Source organism: Gymnodraco acuticeps, unplaced genomic scaffold (genome assembly GCF_902827175.1).
Source record: "Gymnodraco acuticeps unplaced genomic scaffold, fGymAcu1.1, whole genome shotgun sequence".
Classification (NCBI taxonomy): Eukaryota; Metazoa; Chordata; class Actinopteri; order Perciformes; family Bathydraconidae; genus Gymnodraco; species Gymnodraco acuticeps.
This window is the reverse complement of record NW_022989899.1, coordinates 1,657,034-1,677,454: the sequence shown is the minus strand read 5'-3', so window position 1 is coordinate 1,677,454 and position 20,421 is coordinate 1,657,034. Positions and strand designations below refer to the sequence as shown.

General features: G+C 41.1%; 1 protein-coding gene across 5 annotated transcripts in view; it reads left to right on the top strand.

Annotated features, from left to right (window-relative positions):
- myo18ab (myosin XVIIIAb) overlaps nt 1-20,421 on the top strand; it is a 146,936-nt gene that overhangs the window by 14,095 nt on the left and 112,420 nt on the right. Inside the window, exon 1 of one of the 5 annotated variants that reach the window (XM_034206529.1) lies at nt 19,981-20,161. The exons of the other annotated variants lie outside the window; for them this stretch is intronic. Within the exon in view, the coding sequence (XP_034062420.1) occupies nt 20,138-20,161 (24 nt within the window). The 5' untranslated portion in view covers nt 19,981-20,137. Of the gene's footprint in view, nt 1-19,980; nt 20,162-20,421 lie in introns of those variants that run through there. 5 annotated transcript variants of the gene reach the window in all.

The window sequence follows — 20,421 nt, the reverse complement described above, 5'->3', positions numbered from 1 at the left end:
ATGTGAAGAATAAATACAAACAAATGTTTAACTAGCGTTACTAAGTGCTTTACAAGGAACACAACACACAAGTAAAAAATAAAATAAAACAATAAATGTATTTATTTTCAATCTTTAAAATGAAATTAAAATAGTCCAACCGTCAGGAAATGAAAGCATGAATAGAAGTTGGAGTCTCTTAAAACTCAGCATTGATTCTAACTCGGCAATATTCCTCAGATGGTAGTGGCCTTACTCTATGATTTTGTTGAGCGGTAAATGTGAAGGAGCACACTCAAAACGATCTTCTGTTCAAATGAATAACAACATAAAACAAACAGAATATTAGGTTCAATTGGGAGTGTGGTGCTGCAGTGTAAAGCTCACGATCAGAGCAGAGACACACGTTCACTAAGCGACAAACTATAGCCGGTCGCAGAGATCTGCCTTTCTAAAATAAAGTCAACACACATCAAACACTGAATTATTAAGAACCTAAATATATAGTCTATGTTAAGAACGAGAAAAGTTTTAACATGTATATCGTTTTTTGTAAACATATGACAAATGTGCGAGGGTGATCCCAATTCAACCCCTGTCACGGTTTTACCATTTTACCCCTTTTTTACGCAACTGCTACAGTGAAATACTGTCTCTGTGAGGCTGCACTTTGAAATGCGTGTTAGCATGCTAACTAGCACCAATCACATTGCACAGCGTAGGCTCAGTGAAAACAAGTATCCCAACCTCATATTGGTGCTTGAAGTAAAGTCACCCAAGTAGGTTGATCCACTGGAAACCATGAAAGTACAAACTGTCTTGGGAATCAATCCAGGAGGCGGTTCATTCAGTGTTTACCAAAGTGGAGAATAGACCTACAGACCATCATAGACACTACTAGAGCCACTGTAGCATGAATGCATTCCAATGATCTAATTAATAGACCAACCCTCAAGAGGTTCCAAAAACATATTGAAAATAAATTCCCCGGTACTTAAGATGAAGAGGAGTGATTGCACTCAACTTCCTCTGAAAAGGACTATACAGTAGTTGCTTAAAAACATATTTGTCTAAGACTCGCTTCTGGAAGGATGGTCATTGAATAGGCCGACCCCACTGCTCAGGAAGTTGTAGAAGAGGTTCACTCAAATGTCTCCTTTGTATTGGTTATTTTGCAGAACATTGTGGCTGCATCTTCATCAGTGGTGTAGATTAGCAGTGTCTCTAATCTCCGTGGTGGCGACAGTGTGTGATACTCATTAGTCACTCATCATTCTGTGTTGCCAGGCAGGATTATGTGTGCCTGATGCTTCTTATTTACAAAAAAGGAGGTTAACACAACACCGTTCGGCTCTTAAGCTTCTTAATCACCTCTCGCTTGGTTCCTCGGCCACTCGGAACCAAGTAGCCAGATCAGGGAATCATAGCAGATTTCACTGTCCTGCTGGGAGCTAATCCTCACGCCTTCCAGAGACAGGGATTAACCAGTGCTGCCTCTAAAAGGGGAGGGGGGGCCGGGCCAGACAGTGCCTTTGCTGCCAATGATGGGCAGTATATATCACAGACGTGGAGAAAATTAAGAGACTACGACAAAATGATCAGTTCATTTTATAGTTCTATTAATAGGTACTTGTTTGAGTAAAATACCATTTCACTATTCCAAATTATTTTGAGATTTTATTTGTGAAAAAACTAAAATTAAGAATACCTAAACCGAGCTTTATTAAGTGGTTTGAGATTGTCCAAAGTGTCTATATCTATTCTACCTTCTCTATAACTGGTTGCGAAGTAGTGTACAAGTTGTGACACCACATGTGCCAAAGCGCTTAACCTAGCATGTTTTGTCAGAGCAATCCAACACAGGCCCTATATTATATACTTAGATTACAAGTTGGAGGAAGTCTGTGTTGTGTGACCTACAGTAGCCTGAGTTTTTCTCCCATAAGTGGCCCTTGAGCTAGTTTTCATAGCCCTAAATTATAATCTTCAGCACTGTCACAAGTTCTATAACATGTCTGGACATGGACATATCATATATTCTTAAATCGCCCTTCTCTTTCTACATGAAGAGGCTTTCTTTTAAAGGGGCCCTATTATGCTAATTTAAAGGTTCATATTTGTATTTTGTTCCTCTACTATGACATGTCTCCGTGCTTTAATGTTCAACAAGCTCTTTATTTTTCTCATACTGCCTCTGCAGCACCTCTTTTCACCCTCTGTCTGAAACCAGAGCCCAGTCTGCTCTGATTGGCTAGCTGGCCTGATCTGATGTGATTAGTCAACAGCTTAGAGATGTCCCGCCCCCTAGCCCTTCATGTTCACTGTGTTGGAACACTAACCAATAGAAGAGCGAGTGTTATATAGTGATGTCACTGTTACAGATGTAAATAGAGGAGTTCAATGGAGGCATTTCAGGCAGGGGGGGGGGGGGCGAGTGGGAGAGAAACTCCCTCTAGCATAATAGGGCCTCTTTAGCAAACATTGTGGTTATGGCTGAAGCCTCTCAGTACTCGAAGGACACACTTCTATATGTACTCTGTGATATTGTATGTTTCTGTTATTTCTAGTACCAGTGTGTGGGCACTCAAAGCATTTTGACTGTATGCTTGTTTCTATGTGGCAGGCAGTTCCCTTGTCCATTTTGCTCTGACCTTCCCAGCAAGTTTCCCTGTGGTGTGGGGTGTCTCCCCCGTCTTTGTTCTGTAAACTGAATTATTTACAGGGATGCTGAAGGCAGGATGAATAATAAAGACTTGTCTGAGTAAAGAAGAGTTCAACTGTTCTCTGATAAATTACAATGAGGTGTTTGGTTTCAATGCCGGGAGAAGTGGAAAAAATAACAATTACACAAGTAGGAATTGATGAAACTTGAGTTAAGGATAAAACCAGTCATAGGCCAAACATTTTTATGTAACACAACTCCCATGTCCAAGCCGACAGTGAATGTATCTTGTTTCAGGTTCTGAGTGTGTATCAGAGCCTGATCTCTCTTGTCTGTGCCACAGAGCTCCATGATCCGCTCTGTTGCTCTGGCTCACATGTTCCTTCGTTACCATGATCACACACTTCATTTGAGTTATTTCCACATTAACTTATTCCATATCTCTGATTAACCGCCAGCTATCTTTAGAGAATCAAAAACAAAATAAATAATAAAAAATATGACAACTTGCATATTTTGAAACAAAGGTGACAGTACAGGTTATGGTCAGGGTTAGGGTTGAAAGTACACATAACATGTGTTACACACGTTAAGTCTTGTAATCGTCATGATACATTGTCAAGTGGGCCGATCAAAACTAAAAAGCCCTCGGAAAAAACTGCAAACAGGCATAATGAACAAAAGGACAGGAAATTACAATTCAGTCAGAGCATCAAATGCATTTTAATCCGCTGCTAAAAATAGTCCTCATCAAATGTCCTCCCTTTTGAGTAACACTTACAGCGAGATTAGAGGAGATATATCAGATTTGCGTCCTATTTAGTTAAAAACAGTTATTTGTTTTTGTATTATTATTTGTTGACCTATCCAAAGCTTTTGACACTGTCGATCATCGCATTTTGAAGCAGAGGCTGGTCAGTATCGGCATATCCAGCCATGCAGTGGGGTGGTTTGTGAACTACCTCTCTGAAAGGTCCCAATGTGTTCACTTTGATGGGCTGTCTTCTGAGTGGTTAAACATCACTAATGGTGTTCCACAAGGTTCATTTTTAGGTCCACTTTTATTCTCCATCTACATCAATAGTTTAGGTGAAAATGTCGAAGGAGCAACCTTACATTTTTATGCGGACGATACCGTTATGTACTGTGCAGGTCCCTCGATTAACGAGGCTGTTGTTAAATTACAGGCTGTTTTTAACATTATTCAGGCTCAGCTCTCTGAGCTTAAGCTTCTTTTAAATGTAGATAAAACCAAGGTAATGCTCTTTTCTAAAGCTAAAGCTAAAAATACACCAGAGACTGCTTTGGATATTGTAACTACGCAAGGAATACAACTTGAAGTGGTTACCTGTTACAAATACCTTGGTATCTGGCTTGATGACTGTCTCACTTTTAAACTTCATGTCAATAACCTGCTTAAAAAGCTGAGGGTTAGGCTAGGTTTCTTTTACAGAAATAAGTCCTGTTTCTCGCTTGAGGCCAGGAAAAGGCTAGTCACTGTGACCTTTTTACCTGTGCTGGATTATGGTGATTTGTTATATATGAATGCACCTGCCAATTACCTGAGCAAGGTAGATGCTGCGTATCACAGTGCACTGAGATTTTTGACAAATTGTAAAGCACTTACGCATCACTGTACCCTGTATACCAAGGCGGTTATGCCATCACTTACTGTACGGAGGCTCAGTCACTGGTACTTTTTCATTTACAAAGCCATGTTGGATAAACTACCATCTTATATCTGCTCCCTGATCTCTCGGCAAATTGAAAGTACTTATTGCCTGAGATCGCATGCTGTGGTTTTATTAAATGTACCAAGTGCTAGGACTGTCTTAGGGAAGAAAGCTTTTAGATGTGCAGCTCCACTAACATGGAACAGTCTGCAAAAAGAATGGAAAATTACCAAGCTAGTACCACTACATGTTTTTAAAGCTCGGTTGGATGCTACAAAATCAGATGCTGTTGGTACCTGTACTTGTGGTTAAATATGTAAATTGTAATCCCTGTACATTTTGCTGTATGATGTCCTTTTGTTGTTCTGTTGTTTATGTCTTCTTGTGGAACCTAATGCTGCAGGTCTCCCTTGAAAAAGAGATCATTGATCTCAATGGGATTTTACCTGGATAAATAAAGGTTTTGAATTAACAATAAGCTAATGAGGCCAATGTGTTGATGGTTAGTAGGGTTAATGGTAAGTTCTCCTTTTGGGAAAAAGGTAGTGGATTGGTGCTCAGAACTGGCAGATAACCATGACTTGAGGGATCAGAGAAAAACTCTGGACGGCCTTTTCTCAACCTGGAAGTATAGTACATATTTGTTAAATCAAGACCACATTTCCCATAAACCTTATGGGAAACTTATTTCCTTTTCCTGCCCCCTTTCAGAAGGTGATAACCAGTCTGGTGGTGCAGTAGCACAGTGCTGACTGTGGCTCACTGTAAACGGCTCGGTCAGCATTCTCCTTTCTCTCCACGCTGAGCACAGTGACTCAGCTGTACTGTCAAAGCACCTGGCTGTTTCCATGGTAACACAACGCTGCTTTGTGCTCTGCTTCACCTGTTAGCAGTGTGATTTAGGGCAAACTTTCAATTCAAACGGATCATACTAAGAACGTGATTTTTGTACGAGATGTGTATGCGTGAAAAAGTTGGTCAGTGCACATGTGCTTTCAATGTATTTGTATAAGACCGACATATACTACAATACAATGAAAGCATACATGGAAATGTCCCTTCGTGCAATATGGGACCTTCCAGTCTTTTTTTTCTGAATGGAAATACTTTATTTATTCTGGGGGAAATTGGGTTTCCAGACAGTTGCTCCATTTTAGAAATATAAAACCCCCAATACATTCATAGAAACATAAGAAATTAAAGAGTAATGTTGAATAAAAGATAAAAGCGCATAGAATAAATAAATAAAGAAGGACCAGTAGTATCACTTCATGAAAAGGGTCTATTTAACTCTGAGTGACATAACATCGATAGATTTACAATAAAGACTTCAGATCGCAAATAATAATAACAAGTCGGAAACTCTATCAGTGCTGAGATCAATGCCATCTGTTATGACACCAAACGCCTTTGCTAAGTTTATGGAACGCCTTTGGATGACAGGGAGTTCCTCTTCTCCCTGGGATAATTACAGGCCTGTCCGTAGCCCGCAAATATTACAAATACTAGGATACAGCAGGCACTGACACACTGACTCCGTTCATCTTATCAGCTCACGGTCTGCTGCTCAGAGACACTCTAATAAGCAGTGTAATGACTTGTATGTTGTTCAACAACTGGCATGACAGATTACCCAATATACAGTTACATGTGTTTGTGTCTGCTGAGTCAACTGGAGACAAGGTTCTACCCTCGGCTGTGAACCAGCAGGATTTTATTATCCAAAAACATGTGACTATACTATTGTCTGACATCTTACAGAACAAGATACAAATAGTTGTAGTATTGCTAAGGGGTATCATGCGCCACCCAAGACACTTTCATATTTTGCACATCTTTGGGAAAAGTCATTCAGAAAAAGTCTGGATATGATGTTCGTTTGTTCAAGGGGGGGGGGGGGGGGGGGGGGGCTTTTTGTTTGACTTTAAGATGTATTTTTGTTGATCTGTACTTAGCTTAAAGCTCTGTGAACTGTTGACTTTTAGAACCGGACTCAATATTATATATTGTCGCTAGGGATGCTCCGATCGATCGGTCACCGATCGAGATCGGCCGATACTCACTCTCTATCGATCGATCGGTGCTCTCTAAACATGCCGATCGTTAGAGCCGATCGCATGACGTAAAAACATCACACTTTTCTCTGTGTGCGGCAAAACAAGCTCGCCAAAATGGCTTCACCGGTCTGGCATTATTTTAAGGTGTCCGAAAAAGACAGTAAAATAGCGGTATGCAACGTGTGTGAAGCAGAAATCCTGCAGCTCCGCCCGCCGGACCGGTAAGCGGAGCGAAACACACACACAGGGAGAACCAGACCGCAGTTAATTTCCTCATATTCCAAACGAGAAATTACGGTAGCAAATCACCCGGTTCTTTACGACCAGAACTGTTAACGGGATACAAACCGGAGGAACCAGGCATGGAGGGAGGTGGCAGAGACAGTGGGTGAAACTGGTAAGTTTTCGCCTGTTTGGGGAGTTTATATATATATATATATATATATATATATATATTGCTCGCATAAAATCCCCGGGGTTTTTTGCTTTGTATGTCGGGGGCGGGAGATTCATGTGATTGGTTGTTGGTCGCGTTGCTCGCAAAAAATCCCCAAGCTTTCAGACACGCCCAGCTCCAAGATTTTCAAGATTTTTGAAAGCTGCTGTGTGGACGTACCGTAAGAGTTAGACCTAACACACTTAGCTATTTTATCTACCTCTGGAACAAGCTAAACTAGTTATTATAAATATATGTATTCTTCATTGTCGGGTCACTCATTACTGGATAGAGAGAGGGAGAGAGGAAAAGAGAGCGCTTCCGCTAATTTCTCCCGTGTTATTATCCAAAGTGAATGTAAACTTGAATAATGTACATAATTTGAATGTAATAATTAAGTTGATTGTTGTTCGTGGAAGCTCCAGTGAATGAGCCCCATTAACTGAGTTTTAAACATCACTTTAAATGGAAGATTTAAAGTGATGTTTACATCTTCCATTTAGGCCCCGCCCACTCGATCGGATCGGCGATCGGTATCGGCCGATACTGATTCCGGCGATCGGCCCCGAAATTGGCGATCGGAGCATCCCTAATTGTCGCATATAACGAGATATGGTTTCATTTGTTTATGAGTGTGGAAAATACCTACTTTATGGTAGTTGTATTGCAATGTTTAAAAGGGTTTGTGTGATGTTTACAGGGTATTCTGACACAAGTACCCCTTTTAGGGTTTGACCAGAATCTGACTATTAAAATGGTTTGACCCGACCTGACTAGCACCCTAGCAACTCAAATTGCTAAAGTGAATGCTTAGCACATAGGAGGCGTTATCACCTTCCCTTATACACTTTGTAGAATTTAAATTAATCAACATTGGGTAAGGCAATGCTGGGACTGGATACATCGGTAAAGTGTTCCTTAAATTGATAGACAATGTTTCCATGATACTTAATGTTTAATATAAAATATGCCAACCGATGGACTGTCCCACTTCAAGTAGGGAATGAGTCCTTACCCCAAGTGAAGGAGTTCAAGTATCTCGGGGTCTTGTTCTCGAGTGAGAGAACAATGGAGCGTGAGATGGGCCGGAGAATCGGAGCAGCGGGAGCGGTACTGCAGTCGCTTTACCGCACCGTTGTGACGAAAAAGAGAGCTGAGCCAGAAGGCAAAGCTCTCTGTCTACCGGGCCATTTTCGTTCCTACCCTCACCTATGGTCATGAAGGGATGGGTCATGACCGAAAAGACGAGATCGCGAACGGCCGAGATGGGTTTTCTCCGCAGGGTGGCTGGTGTCTCCCTTAGGGATAAGGTTGAGAAGTTCAGTCATCCGGGAGGGACTCGGAGTTGAACCGCTCCCTCCTTCGCGTCGAAAGGAGCCACTTGAGGTGGTTCGGGCACCTAGTAAGGATTGCCACCTGGGCGCCTCCCTAGGGAGGTGTTCCAGGCACGTCCAGCTGGGAAGAGACCAAGGGGTAGACCTAGGACCAGGTGGAGGGATTATATCTCTTTGCTGGCCTGGGAGCGCCTTGGGATCCCCCAGTCAGAGCTGGTTGATGTGGAAAGGAAAGCAGTGTTTCCCCTACCATTGTCTTGGAGGGGGCACTGCACCCCGCCAACGGAACCCCGCACCCCCCCTGCAATTCAAGCTGTTTAAAAAAATAAATAATTATATATATATATATATTATTTTTTTTGATATATATATAGCACCAAATTGCAACTAATCTATATCTACTGTCACTTTTCACATTGAACATGTGCTCTTTTATTAAATAAACTAAACACTTTAATTTTAAGTTGTGAGTTTAGTGTTTTTGACCCTAAGAAACACCAATGCATTAATCAATAACAATAGTCCACAGCTCTTCTCTCTGCTCCAGAGGATTAAAAAAATATATAAAGCCAATGAAACTGCTTTGTTTACAGCACATATGGGTTCTTTTGTTCGTATCCAATACAACTTCAAACATACATGCATGTTAATGTTTCTTACGCAATCACTCCCTCAGCACATATAGACCTTTAGCTTAAAGGCCACACTTCAGCACATGTCCACTGCTGTCCAGTTTCCGACTGATCAAACAGGGCAGTGAATATGCGGGTGTTTTATCTACTACTCCTCAGCTGACCTAAACCCTAGGGCTACCGTCAGCCAGTGTCAGTGTATGTGCCAGGTTCATTGTTCATTTTATCCTGTAACTGCTGTGTGGCTGTGGTTCATGGACTGTAAGCTCTCATATGGCATTGTAGTTATTGACTTATTGTAAGAGTATGGAGACAGATTGCTGTTTCTGCTGTGCTCTCAAGGCAATTCACCAAACCCGAGTCACTCGTCACCTTTGATTAGCATCTGTCGACTTGTTTATTCAAATAGTAGAATGCCCCTAAATGCAACAAAGTTAATGGTCCAACACACGCTCCAGTATCTTATCTTTTAAAATGTTTAATCTGTTAGCTGCTTATGGTGTTAAAAATAGAGTATGTTTTCCTTTTGAGATTTGTTGTGTGATTCTTCTCGATGACAGTTTTTGGGACTCTAGGGACAGCAATGACGAGATCCAGCCAAAGATACTCTAATCACATCGCTGTTCCTTCACGGATGATTTATAATAGGGTGGTGCAGGAATAAGTCCTAACAGCCGGAAATGAGTAAGCATTTTCGGTTCTCTTGTCTCAAAGTCAAATTAATTTCAACTTAAGGCCAGAAATAAGATTTGTATTCAACACAAGCTTAAATGATTTTCAAACACAAATAAAATACATCACTAAATACCTTCCCAACGAGTGAATGTCTGAAGCTTCCATGTGTCATAAAAACTCATAACAAGAGGCTAAATGAGACTTCTAAACGTCACCACGCAAAACAACAGTCTGACTTTAGCTTTGTGATGGTAATGTGTAGCCATGCGGCGGTTTGTCTACAGCCGAAGGTTAGCTTCTCTTTCTGCCAATTGTATTTACACTTAAACCATAAATCTATAAAAAGTGTAAGTATCATTAACGTGTGTTTTCCAAAGATCTTTGCCAAAGTTTTTCTGCAATATCCAATGAAAAATATCCCGTTTTTTGGCAATGGACCCCTTGCGGGCACTCGGGTACTCTTTGACTTACAGCATGGACTGACCATTCCAATTGGGCTAAGGCGTTCCATTAACAGGATTGAATGACATCAGAAAAGCACTGTAACACTTATCGCTCTCATTAAGGCTAAATTAGTTATGGTTGTGTGGAAGAAACCACTAGGATACGTGAAGAGGAGTTTGAAAGCAACACCAGAACAATTCTCGAGGATCCATTATGAAACTCAATGTGTCCAGAAGCTGCGGCCTGATGGCTCCTGACATGCATTGTCCCCAATCATGTCGAGTCAATACTGCACATGCTTTCAGCCCCTCTTATGTCACTGAGGCTTTTAGTCCATGGCTTGCATCCAAATATCACTACCTCTATTTGTTTTTTGAAGCGCTTGTCCTTTGACCTAGCACGTGAGGGGAGAGGAGGTGGATTGTAAGAGCTGTGTAAAAAGCATCGTCCATGTTTTGTCCTGCCCACACATTCCACAGAGATTACTGCAGCCAGACAGAATTAACATGCCAAAGAGGAAAATAGACATGACTGTGAAGCTGTTAAGTCTGTGTCGTGAGATTAGAGTGTTTCTTGTTCAACGTCCTTATCGGGTGGTCCTCAACAAGGCCTTCATCCAGCCTCACGGATTGCCTGCTATTGTGTGTGTCTTTGGTACACCTTTTCTTGCCTGTCTGCTATGTTGTTCAACTTTGTGTAGCTCTTTGGCTCTGTGTAACTGGCCCCCTGTGGATTTTGTTTGCTGAAGTTAGCAGAACTAGCTTCTTGTCTAAAATTTCTTTTTGTATCTGTATATAGAGTCCTTACCAGTGTTTCCCACAGATCTGTAATACACTTGGGGGGGGGTGGTGGTAGCGGGGACGTGCCTTTCGGACGTGCAACAACATTAACCTTTCTGTTGGTCGCTTGTTAGCAGACCCTTCACACGATGGCAGAGCGAACAGGTACATGCAGGGCCCATAGTGATAGCACTATAGTTTAAATCTACTACCCACAAATAAACATATAGACATGGGTTACTATTTAAAAAAAAAATTGTAAATGTATTTAGGAATCTATCCATGTGATTTTTAGTGGGGGTGGACCTCAAATCCTCTCGGGGGGGGTCCGGGGGCATGCTCCCCCGGTAAGATTTTTTATTTAATTTTGGAGTTAATTGCATCAATCTGGTGCATTTTGAGGGGCAAATAAAGTGACTAGATCTATGGAAACACCTATATGAAACAAAACTGTATACATTTAAATAATCATAAAATCATGGCCATAAGCAATAACATAACATTTCCTGAAAAAACACTGAAACTTGTTTATTTATTTATTTTTGGTACATTTATAGTTGTGAGTGTGTCTGTGCTCCTGAATCAGCTTCTCATGTCTCCCTCCTCTCCCCCTGATCCTCTTTGAGGCAGCAGCAAAGACTAGTTTTAGCTCAACAAGTTTTAAAAGTTTCTTACCTTTTTTCACCTAGTTAACATTTTTTATATTTATTCATGCATATTTGACTAATCACTACCCTCTCAAATGGAAATATGTGTTTACATAAATGGTGACCAAACCGTTTGAGACCCACTGAGAACTTAGACTAAGTTAACTACACTCAGAGTCCTTTACCTCACCTGAGCTGAGGTTATCCCGAGCTTGAATGACACACAGAGACCAATCAAGGTCTTTGACTTATGATCTGTATGACAGTGGCCATGTCTGCAGGCCACATCATGTGGACAGCCAGTCACCCTGTGTGAGGCAGGCCACTTAACAGGCCAGGCCATCGGGGAAACCCCCCGGTCCTCCTGATGGCCAGTCCGGGACTGGGTACAGGAGGTGTAGAGCGAGGGATCATTGTCCACAAGTTAATCGATCGCAGATGGCGTCGTGGTGACGGACGAATAAAAAAAAAAAAAAGAGAAAAAGATTATAAAAAAGAAAAAAAAACCTAAATGGGCCGCGAAATATACTTGGGCAGCCGTTAATATACCTGGGCGGGCAAGTAAAGTCTATGTGTGGGAAACCCTGCTTACTACACCATGTCAAAGGTTTCAAGTGTTTATAGCTAAGGAAGTTCCACCAATGAGTGATTTACCCCTCTGAACCTCTCGGATTTTTTTATTTTAGTAATTGTTTTTAGACATAATGGATGTGATACTCTTACTAGTGTTTTACAAGAAAATGTTGGTATATATATCTATCCCCAAAACCTCTCACAAACCATATAGGGTTGTGATTTTGAGAGTTATTCATATCTTCAGTCACCATCACTGACCATACTTGTTCTGACAGGTACAGAACTGAACTTAGAGGTGTGGAACCCTGGTAATAGACCACTAATATGCTGAACTATATTTGACAGGGTTAGTGTCTACTTTGATTTAGCTCAGAGTTTGATGTTGAAGTGAGCTGTGGCATTCCACAGAGTCAGCACACCCATCCTCGACCGACATGCTTGGACAGATTCCAGTGTTGTGGGTAAGGCCTGGAAATGTCAAACAATAGAATCATGACACAACATTCCTCCCTTGCAGCTTTTCCGCCAGGGGGCGTCTTGCCGTCATTTGAAGCCCTTATTCAGCTCAGAACGCCCTGAACTCGAGCCGAGGGCATCTGAATAATTCGAGAAAAGATCGAGAGTTTTTATCGCTTGAAATGACGAAAAGGAAAAAAGACATCCCTCTGTTGGAGGGGCAAAGGGGTCTGGTGGGATTATTTTCGCTGTCAGCAAAGCATGTTCCTGTGACGAAAAGTGTACTGCCGGAGAGCCTTGACGGGGGGTGCTAGTGGAGCACGCGCGTGAACGGCGAGCGCCGGAGCCTCGCAGCGGCGAAACTGAGACTCCGTGGTAAACTGGTAACATGAAGAGCCGAAAGAGCCGGCTCTTCTTAGTGAGCCGAGCCAAATGAATTCCCATCACTAATACGTAAAGAGATAGTATCTATAAGGGACGGCTCAATTCAAAATTCAAGTCACGTGACAAGACGTGATGTCACACATTCCCCCCCCCCCGGGTGGACGCCCTCTCAGCCCTGGTCTGGCGGAAACACTGCTCCCTTGGTATTTATGCTGTGATCCTGCGGAGACAGAATCCCCTGTAATCAGGGACTCCCTGGCCCTGGTTTTAAAGTCATTATACAGAAATGACCAGAGGCTGATAAACTGATCATGACAGGAAATAAGAAGATGACTGACATGTACATTGGCATTGGGATATATCTTTTTTAAATCCTCTGGAGCAGAGAGAGGAGCTGTGGATTATTGTTATTGATTAATGCATCTGTTTCTTAGGGTCAAAAACACTAAACTCACAACTTAAAATGAAAGCGTTTAGTTTATTTAATAAAAGAGCACATGTTCAATGTGAAAAGTGACAGTAGATATTAGGGATGTAATGATATATTGAATATCGCGATGTCGCGGTAAATAAATGTCTCAATACCGCAATTTAAAAATTTTTGTTTTAATATATACATTTTTTAAACCTTTATTTAACCAGATGGTCCCATTTGGTCCAATCTCTTTTTCAAGAGAGACCTGTCCAACATGGCAGCAAGTAGGTTACAACATGAACATAAAACAACAGAACACAAAAGGACATCGTATTTACAGGGCTACTTTTACACACCGAGAGACATTGACAAGTACCAACAGTATATTTATATCTCTGTCAATAAGCCTCACCTTCTTGGCAAAAACTGTATTGTTTTTGAAGTGGTGGAGAGACAATGCACAGTTTTAACCACTGCTGTCACCCATGGCCAAAGCATATCTCTCTGTCCCAGCAACATCAGTACCAAGCAAGAGAGTTGTTTCCACAGCAGGGGATATTGTAAACACCCAAACATCCCAGCTTCTACCTGGAAATGTGGACATGCTCATATTCCTAAAAGATAACCTTGATGATGCTGAGTGAGTGAGTTAGAGAGTTAGAGTTGAGTTACTTGAAAAACTAAAGTGAAACTTGATTTATTCTATTGCAGGGTCTGATTATTATATTGTTGACACTTTAAAATACTACTATCCTACTAAAATGCTGTACAAATCATATTTATTATTTAATGAAGAAAAAAAAAAAAAATTCACATTTTTTCCCCTTTTGATTTTTCAATATCGTACCGTGGACTTTTGCTATTGTTACATCCCTAGTAGATATAGATTAGTTGCAATTTGGTGCTATATATATATATAAAAATATATTTTGGAAAGATGCTCAAATGCTAACTCATTGACCGGTTCATTCTCATTCTTGCACCACTCTATTGTTCTCGGTGCAAGTGATGCAAATGTTAAGCCTGCCAGGGCTTTATTCCTGGTGTTCGTATCTTTTGCTTTTATCTCAAGGCGACAAGAGTAATACTGAGTTTCAATCTCTGTGAACTATGTGTGTGCATTTGTGTGCGATTAATCTCAACTCTATGTGATTGTTGCGTAGGAGCAGTCGTGTGTGTTCTTGCACCATACTCTTATAAAGTCATCTTCATATTAGCATCACATGTGCACATGTACAGACAGATACATCATGCACCCCGTCTGACCTACATCTGCCATCCTGCACCACACGCACACGCACACACAGTCTGCTTCCAAGTATGCTGGACATTGGAACAGTCCTTCGGCGGCACTCGATGACGTAGTATGCTTGAAATAGTGGCTCTGTAGCAGCTTTACTTAACATTGAGAAACACCCACGGTCTTTGATTTCACCCTAAACAGGCTTATAGCAGGGTGGTTTATTTTTCCTATAGGAACTAGATCAAGGGTTAAGGGAGGACAGTATTAGAAATGCTCTTTTATATATGTTCACTAGAGAGCTGCACACAAATAAAGATGGTTTCATGTTGGTTAAAAGGTCAAGCCACTTCTAAGTGCAGTCCAGGCTTTTGATTGCATTTTGTAATACTTGTGCCAATCTAATACCAGAGTTTGGGCTCGGCTTTTCTTTCAGAGTTTTTGTTGATACCTGCAATATATATGTAATGCCCACTTAAATACATGCTATAGCCACATTAAGTATGGAGAGAGTGCATAGCTATGTTTCATGCATGGTACAGTACGATATAAACCCATCAAAAGGAAACATCTTGCACGAGTCTGTTCTGGTGTCCTTAACTATTTCAGCTATGTTGCCTTTATATGGCTGTTCTATTGTTGTCCTTCTTTTAATTATTCTAAATAGTTTCATATTCTATAGGAACTCTAACATTATGATTACATTAATTTGGATACCTTGTATTAATGTACAATTATCATCCTTTGGCTATTTAATGGAACATATTTAAAGACATTAGATACAACATTAGATAACACCCTGATGATAGAAACCTCTGGTGAAAAGCCTAGTTAAACTGTGATTAGTTAAACTGTAATCAACAAACTGCAACTACTCACCGTAAAGATTGTATATATTGTATATGTGTTCATTTGGTCTTTAAAGGAACAGTCCAACATTTTGGGGCCTCTCACACAGACAGATACGTGAAGTCTGTATCAGTTTCATCTGACAGTATTCAGTATAGAGGGTTGGAAGTTCTTGACATGTTTAGTCTAGTTCAGGACAAAAGCTACAGAAAGAATGAAACTGCTTCTCTGGCTCTGTCAAAAGTGGAATAAAAGCCTCACTATAGTTTAAAATCTGTTTTATTTAATTTGTTAATGATGTTAGGGATTACAAGCAGCGAGCCGGTCATTATAGCGAAAATAACCCAGACACGGAGATCAAGACTTTTGAATCTCCCTGAAGGGTCATTTGACGCAACATATTGATTTAAATATTATTTTATTGGTTTAAAAATGATCCTATTGCTTACGCTAAGACAACATATAACCATTAACCCCTACCAAGGGCTGGAACTGCTGCGACGGCAACCTAAGAACTGATGGAGGTTTTCTTTTTTACGTAACTGTCCAAGTTTGTTCACATTTTCTTTTCCATTAACCAGCCTTTAGACACTGTCAGTGTTTACTTCTTGTGTGTCTGTCTTCTTCTGCTGATTTATCTGTCCTCTAGCTCAGTCTGTCTTTTATCCACTAACTTCTGTTGTTGTTTTTTTCTCTTTTACTTTTCTTCACTGGGAACAGTTTTACCATAATCAATCCAATGGAAAATCTAATGTGTTGTTCTCTCTTTTTGGGGATTGATATTACTGCACATCATGCCAGAGCGTCCTTAGCAACCGTCTAATATCGCAAAAGAGCAGGCCGCAGGATGTCCAAATTCACCATTCAGAATCAAGTATTCAACCAAGTCGTGTAATCAGTCTGTTTATCATGCGTCAAAACATAAAAAACGTTGAGGGTGTGTCTGCACTCACAACAGTATTCAGAGTGGGGTTGCCAGTTTTGCACTGTGACCTACCCTGTAGCTAACCAAAACGTCTGTCTGAAATTTGAATAGATTTGTCTTTGTGCAACCGGCTGCTGGCGACGATGATGATGAATCGCACTGAAGACCTTAATCTGAATCGGTGTGTCCTTCACCAACGTGTCCAATCCTGTCAAATCTGTCCCTGCTAGAGCTGTGTGTGTGTGTGTGTGTGTGTGTGTGTGTGTGTGTGTGTGTGTGTGTGTGTGTGTGTGTGTGTGTGTGTGTGTGTGTGTGTGTGTGTGTGTGTGTGTGTGTGTGTGTGTGTGTGTGTGTGTGTGTGTGTGTGTTGTGTGTGTGTGTGTGTGTGTGTGTGTGTGTGTGTGTGTGTGTGTGTGTGTGTGTGTGTGTGGCATTAGCACTGTCACCATCTGCTGAGCTCCTGAGAGCAGAGACCATTGGAGTACTTTCTCCTGGGTGACTTAGCGGAATGTCACATGCCATTGAAGAAACTGTTACTTTAGAGCCTAAACCCGCAGAATGGATGACGAGGACTGTGTGTCCATACTATTTTAAAATGAGCTGTGGACATAAATATATATATATATATATATCTGTGTGCAGGAAGCGATGCATTGAAAGTGTATAAAGTACTCTCAGTTTGACTATTATAAAACTGTCGCTTTAGTCCAATCATCAGACTTGACATCTTTATATGTTTAAAAAATACCCAGCAGGCATTGACCTGCATAGTACATCTTGTTGTGTTCCTCTCAGCTGCTGCTCTACACATGACACACTTCCTGTCCATTCATAACACTCATAGTGACTTTTGAACAGTGTTACATCACTGCATTTCTGTCTTCGCCCTTTTTACCCCACCCTCTTCTCCATAGCTACACACACACACACACACACACACACACACAACACACACACCACACACACACACACACACACACACACACACACACACACACACACACACACACACACACACACACACACACACACACACACACACACACACACACACACACACACACAACACACACACACACACACACACACCACACACACACACACACACACACACACACACACACACACACACACACCCACACACACACACACACACACACACACACACACACACACACAGCATGACTAAAACTATCACTCATATCATTTTGTTTGTACTTTATCCATCTTGCTGTGCTGTTCCCTCCCTACAATATCATGGCAGCCTCTGGTAAATAAAGAAGGCTTTGTGTGGCGGCTGGATTTCTAAAGCGTGTAGAGCTTCTTCTGATACTCTGGCTCCATCTTGTGTTACAAAAGCGGAGGTGATGGTTCAAATCGGCTACCTGGGGATATGTCTACTGATGTGGTTACATACAGTTGGCTCATGTCAGTGTGCCAAAGTATTTAGTTTGCTTTAGCAGTGACAGATGAAGAAAAATCACTGTAAGTAAAAACATCTAAAGTCAGAGCTGTAGTATTAATATATCCTATCCTATAAGTACATTATTTTTCCTTTGGTGTTGACTTTTCAATATTTAACCAAAAACACTGCCTTTGTCCTCAACCTTCATTTAATTTGTATTATTTAGCATGCTGTTTCATGTACAGCAGACGATATCTGTCTTGACACCAAAATGTATCAATCAATCAATGTTTATTTATATAGCCCAATATCACAAATGTTACATTTGTCTCAGTGGACTTCACAGTTTGTACAGAATATCAGTATGACAATACGACACCCTCTGTCCTTAGACCCTCTGTCCTTAGACCCTCTGTCCTTAGACCCTCACATCGTACAAGGAAAAACTTCCAAAAAAGGAAAAACCCCACAGTTTAAAGGGAAAATGGGAGAAACCTCAGGGAGAGCAACAGAGGAGGGATCCCTCTCCCAGGACGGACAGACGTGCAATAGATGCCGTGTGTAAATCTAAAAGATAATACATTTACAACATAGGTAGACCAAATGTTTGGAAATGCATGTGTCTATAATAATAAGATGAATCTATGAGGATGTCAACAATCCTGTGGGAGCCATCAGGGAAGTAGTATGATGAGTCAGGCAGGACCACAGTGACAGGTTCAGCCACGACTTGAAATCCAGGACTCAGATCAGGACTCAGGACTCAGGATCAGCCACGACTCCGGATCCCAGCATATATAGATACCAAAAAGAAATTTGGGGAAGCTGGGTTAATCGGAACATGAGAGTACACAGGTATAGACAGAGAGAAGGAAGAAGTAAGATGTCCCCCGACAAACTAAGCCTATATCAGCAAAACTAGGGGCTGGATCTAATCAGCCCTAACTATAAGCTTTATCAAAAAGGAAGGTCTTAAGCGCACTCTTAAAAACGGATAGGGTGTCTGCCGCCCGAACACAAACTGGAAGCTGATTCCACAAATGTGGAGCTTGATAAGAAAAGGCTCTGGCTCCCATTGTACTTTTAGAGACTCTAGGAACAACCAACAACCCTGCATTCTTGGAACGCAATGCCCTAGTAGGACAGTAGGGTATAATGAGTTCTTTAAGGTAAGATGGTGCCTGCCCATTAAGGGCTTTGTAGGCGAGAAGAAGAATTTTAAATTCTATCCTGTGTTCTATAGGGAGCCAGTGTAAGGCAGCCAGAACAGGAGTAATGTGGTCCCTTTTCCTAACTCTGGTTAGTACACGAGCTGCAGCATTTTGAATCAGCTGAAGCGACTTGACTGACTTCTTGGTACACCCTGATAATAAAGAGTTACAATAATCCAGCCTTGAAGTAACAAATGCATGGACTAGTTTCTCTGCATCGTTTTGAGGCAAGATATGCCTGATTTTTTTTTATATGTTACTTAGATGAAAAAAGGCGGTCCTTAGCCTCCATGGCTAACTTTGGTTTGCGTGGAAGATTCATCGTTGACACACAAACTGAGAGCGTTCAGATAGATAGGACCTAAACCAGCCTAAAGCAGTTCCCTGTATGCCAACTAAGTGCTCTAGTCTTTGCAATAGGATGTCATGGTCGATAGTATCAGTGCACACTAGTTGTTTATGACTCTACTGTAATACAACTTCACTCCCATGAGCCCACACTGTTAACAACAAAGGATACAGCTCCTTGCAATGAGCATCTTCTAGCCTTACTTGTAAAACAACCATTTTAGCCATAGAGTTGTAATGGAATTAGCCCCAAACATTAGTTAGCATTTTACCACATCTGGTTCCTTTGTCCCAAAGTCACTTTCCTTTCAGCATGTTTTTGGTTATATGCCTGGAAGTAGGTTGATAAGATTTTCACGTATTTGTTTTACAACATGAAAATATGTCAGTTAATACTGCGTGAATGTCCCAAGCTTCTTTGTGTCTTTAAAACAGCAATCGCTTACAAGTGACTTAATGTGACTACTAAATTACATCATCAACATTTAAGTAACATAAACAGCAACATATCATATTGTGTGCAATACTCTAAAATCCAATAGCAAAATCCTATTGGCTTTTTGTCTAGGGAGCCGGGTCGGTCTACAAAAACACATTATCACTCACCACTCTTTTAAATACCCTTTATACAGATCAGTCCTGCTAATGAAGCTGATAGCCTGAAGCCAGCTAACAGAGCTTTTATGTTCATCGAAAGGTTTTCATTCCACAGTAGTAGTTATATTTTCGGTCGCAGCTGTTTTTCATTCATTGCCAGCAGTGTTCCACTTTGCTTCTGCTTATCTCTGCACTGCAAGCTCTACATAACACCTCTTCCTCTCTGCTGCACAGAACCGTTTCAAACAGGAAGACAATGCAACACATTGGAGTGTAGACATGAAGAATGTGACAGTCCTGTGTGTCTACTGAAACAGATAGTAGAGACAGAGATCGATAATATAAGGAAAGTAAAGAAGATATAAGGGTAGTTGGATTTGCTGCAGGTACTGAACGTGGGATTAAACCGTGAAATGATGATTGGACAAAGTATAAAGGTACGTGATTGGACGGAGCATCATAACTCTAGTTTCTGCAGATATTCAGGAAGCTGCAAACCTGTAGGGTTTTCATAACTCCTCATGTGTTGTTAATGTGAACGACGAGCAGCAGCTCCAACCACAACATCCATGTGTCATTGTCTTTAGATATCCAGCTAGGCTGTTAAACATGTGACTGACAGAGATTCAGAGATTTTTTAGTGGGCTGTTGGTTTAAACAAGACGTTTGAAACGGCACCACATTGGGGTTGGATAGC